At 40.7% G+C, this 2,500-nt stretch overlaps 1 protein-coding gene across 1 annotated transcript in view; it reads right to left on the bottom strand.

The window, feature by feature from the left end:
- LOC109475100 (15-hydroxyprostaglandin dehydrogenase [NAD(+)]-like) overlaps positions 1-1,595 on the bottom strand; it is a 24,306-nt gene extending 22,711 nt beyond the window's left edge. The window contains exon 1 of the mRNA XM_019775639.1: positions 1,376-1,595. Within this exon, the coding sequence (XP_019631198.1) occupies positions 1,376-1,447 (72 nt within the window). The 5' untranslated portion in view covers positions 1,448-1,595. The remainder of the gene's footprint in view (positions 1-1,375) is intronic.
- Between the last annotated feature and the right edge of the window lie 905 nt (positions 1,596-2,500).

Consider the following 2,500-nt stretch of genomic DNA (forward strand, 5'->3'; position numbering starts at 1 on the left):
GTTGTATTCTATATTTATTACACTGGATTTTACGTGTTAGGACAATGTTCATGATTTTTCCACCAAAATTGTACACAACGTTACTTTCAGACAGCTCTTTACTGTACTTACAACTTACAACTTTTCAAGTTAACATAACCAAAAGACGATTCGCTGTTCATGTTGACTGCAATATAATAAACTTCTAGCATATAGCTTTGGAAATGCATGTTAGACCAACAAAAAAACACAAAAATTTTACTACCAGTATTGTATCATTACCATTTCTTTATTATAAAGTGTGTGATGTACACATGTTATTTTTCTTCTCTGTTTTGCTTTCATGATTGGTGAATACATGTACAGTGCATAGGAAACCTTGTCTCGGTGTCCTTACTTTATCCTTGTTGACAAAGAAATGAAAACATGCTCATACAAAAAATGACGATATGTTTCATATATTATACGTATTATGTTTAGAAAGAGAACGTCACGGGATATATGCATCATCGGGCTGCGGAATTTTGAGGATTTTTCGGGATAGGCGTCTCGATAAATTACGCGAGATATCCGCGTCCTGCGTACCGCGGAGCAAAAAAAAAAACAACTTTATAGTGCGAGATCTCCAAATCTGTCGTGGGTCCTATCACCGATGGCGGCGTGCTGAGTGTTTATTTTGTTACCTCCAGTCGGGCGATCTGGGCAGGGTGAAGCACAGGAGAGTAGAAAAATATTGTGTAGAATTCTGGTGAAAAAACAAAGAAATGAAAACAACTTAATAGGAAAAAAGTACGATATATTTGATACATCTATTTCAATATCATCATTCAACATTTGAAACAAACCGTCGGAGGATACAACGAGTATTGTTCTTATGTGCCTCATGAGCTGTAGTGTCCTGTGGTGTGGTTTACCAGCTTATGCGAAAGAAACAAAGAAAGAAAAAGAAAAAAAAAATTACAGATGAAGCGTTAACGACCGTCCTGAATGTAGCGTTCAGCGTTCCCAGAACCCCCCATGCAGGCCCTCATAATGATGAACCAAGACATGATTAAAAAGGCATAAGAAATGGACCAGAAAAATAACACATATGACTGATATATGTTGTGTATATTTCGGTCATCAGGATTATAATACGTAACGTTATCCTGACCTCTTGACCTCTCCTGTCAACGTTGACCAAAATACGACTGTTCACGACTATTTAACGACCAGAGTCGTATAAAGATCGTTAAATGGTGGTAATACGGTCAATGGGACTTGATACATTCAGAATGGCAGTCGTGTTTCAGTCGTTATGACAATCGTGATTAGGTCGTGCGAAATAAACGACTCGATCCAGACTTCTATACGCCCCAAGTCAGACCGATCAACGACCTGCCCGTGCACTGTGCATGGACTCCGTGAATCCTCGCCCAAGGCCCTGCGCTGCTCCAGTTACAAGAGCTACTTTCCCCCTTAGCTTCATTTCTGAAAGAAAGCTAGTTAGCAAATGCCACAAATTTTCAAGTTATTGTCTGCCTAGCTTATAAAAAGAAGATAAAACCTGTAAAATCTACTTGTGCCGAGCACAAGCACACAGCACAGCTACTCAGTAACTTTTGTACTCGGTAACCTCTGACCCGTTTGCAGTGCGGGCTGTTCCATTAAATGAGCACGGGGGCAAGAAATGCAGCTAATAGAATTCTTCCATGAGATTAATGTAATGACAGCTTTATTGCGCAACAGTTGAGCCAACTTGGCGTTGGATTTTCTTTCGGTCATTCGACAAAACTAGACAAGATGTAAAACTTGGCCAAATTTTATGCCATAAGTCCTAACAGTTGCTGAGATATTGCCAACGTTGCACTTTGGCACCTGCCGTACTGGGCTAGGCACCGTACAAGGCCCGTACGAGAGGCCATTGTCCGGTATTCTGGCCGTCTGTTTCTTGTTAAAGGTGATCATTTGTGCCTACTCTAACCTTTAGAATGATTTTTACTTAGTGTAAGGCTTGTTTACGGTAGATGGGGGTGGGGGTCAGGGTGGGGGTGAGCGCGGCTTCGGGCCGGTGGCACTTCCCTACTAAGTCCCATAGGCGGCGGTCATAGTGGCCGTTGCCATGGCAACGGGGGTCTGGTGGTAAAACAAACTGGTACATTTCAAGTGAGTCAACGTCAGTACTTGGTACACCAAGCAAATTTGGTCGGAAATATCGCTGCTGCTAATTACTGGCCATTTCCCGTGTCTATTGAAAAGGAGATCGCTTTCTTCTTCCGGTGCAGTCCTCTGGAACTCACTTCCTCCTCATGTCTGCAATGCAAGAACACTCGGTGTCTTTAAGACTACCTTTTCTTCACTCAGCGGTTAATATCATTTCTTTGGTATTAATTTTCCATTTTGTTTATAGACATTGACATGCAAATTCAGTTCCACTATCATTATTATTTACATCATTTGTCATATCTATTTAATTTGTTTTCTGTACTTTATTAGTCTGTTCCGTTTCTTTTATCATAACTACCTTTTCATTGTACTTAAG

The sequence above is a fragment of the Branchiostoma belcheri genome, unplaced genomic scaffold (genome assembly GCF_001625305.1).
Source record: "Branchiostoma belcheri isolate BF01 breed outbred unplaced genomic scaffold, Haploidv18h27 scaffold327, whole genome shotgun sequence".
NCBI lineage: Eukaryota > Metazoa > Chordata > Leptocardii > Amphioxiformes > Branchiostomatidae > Branchiostoma > Branchiostoma belcheri.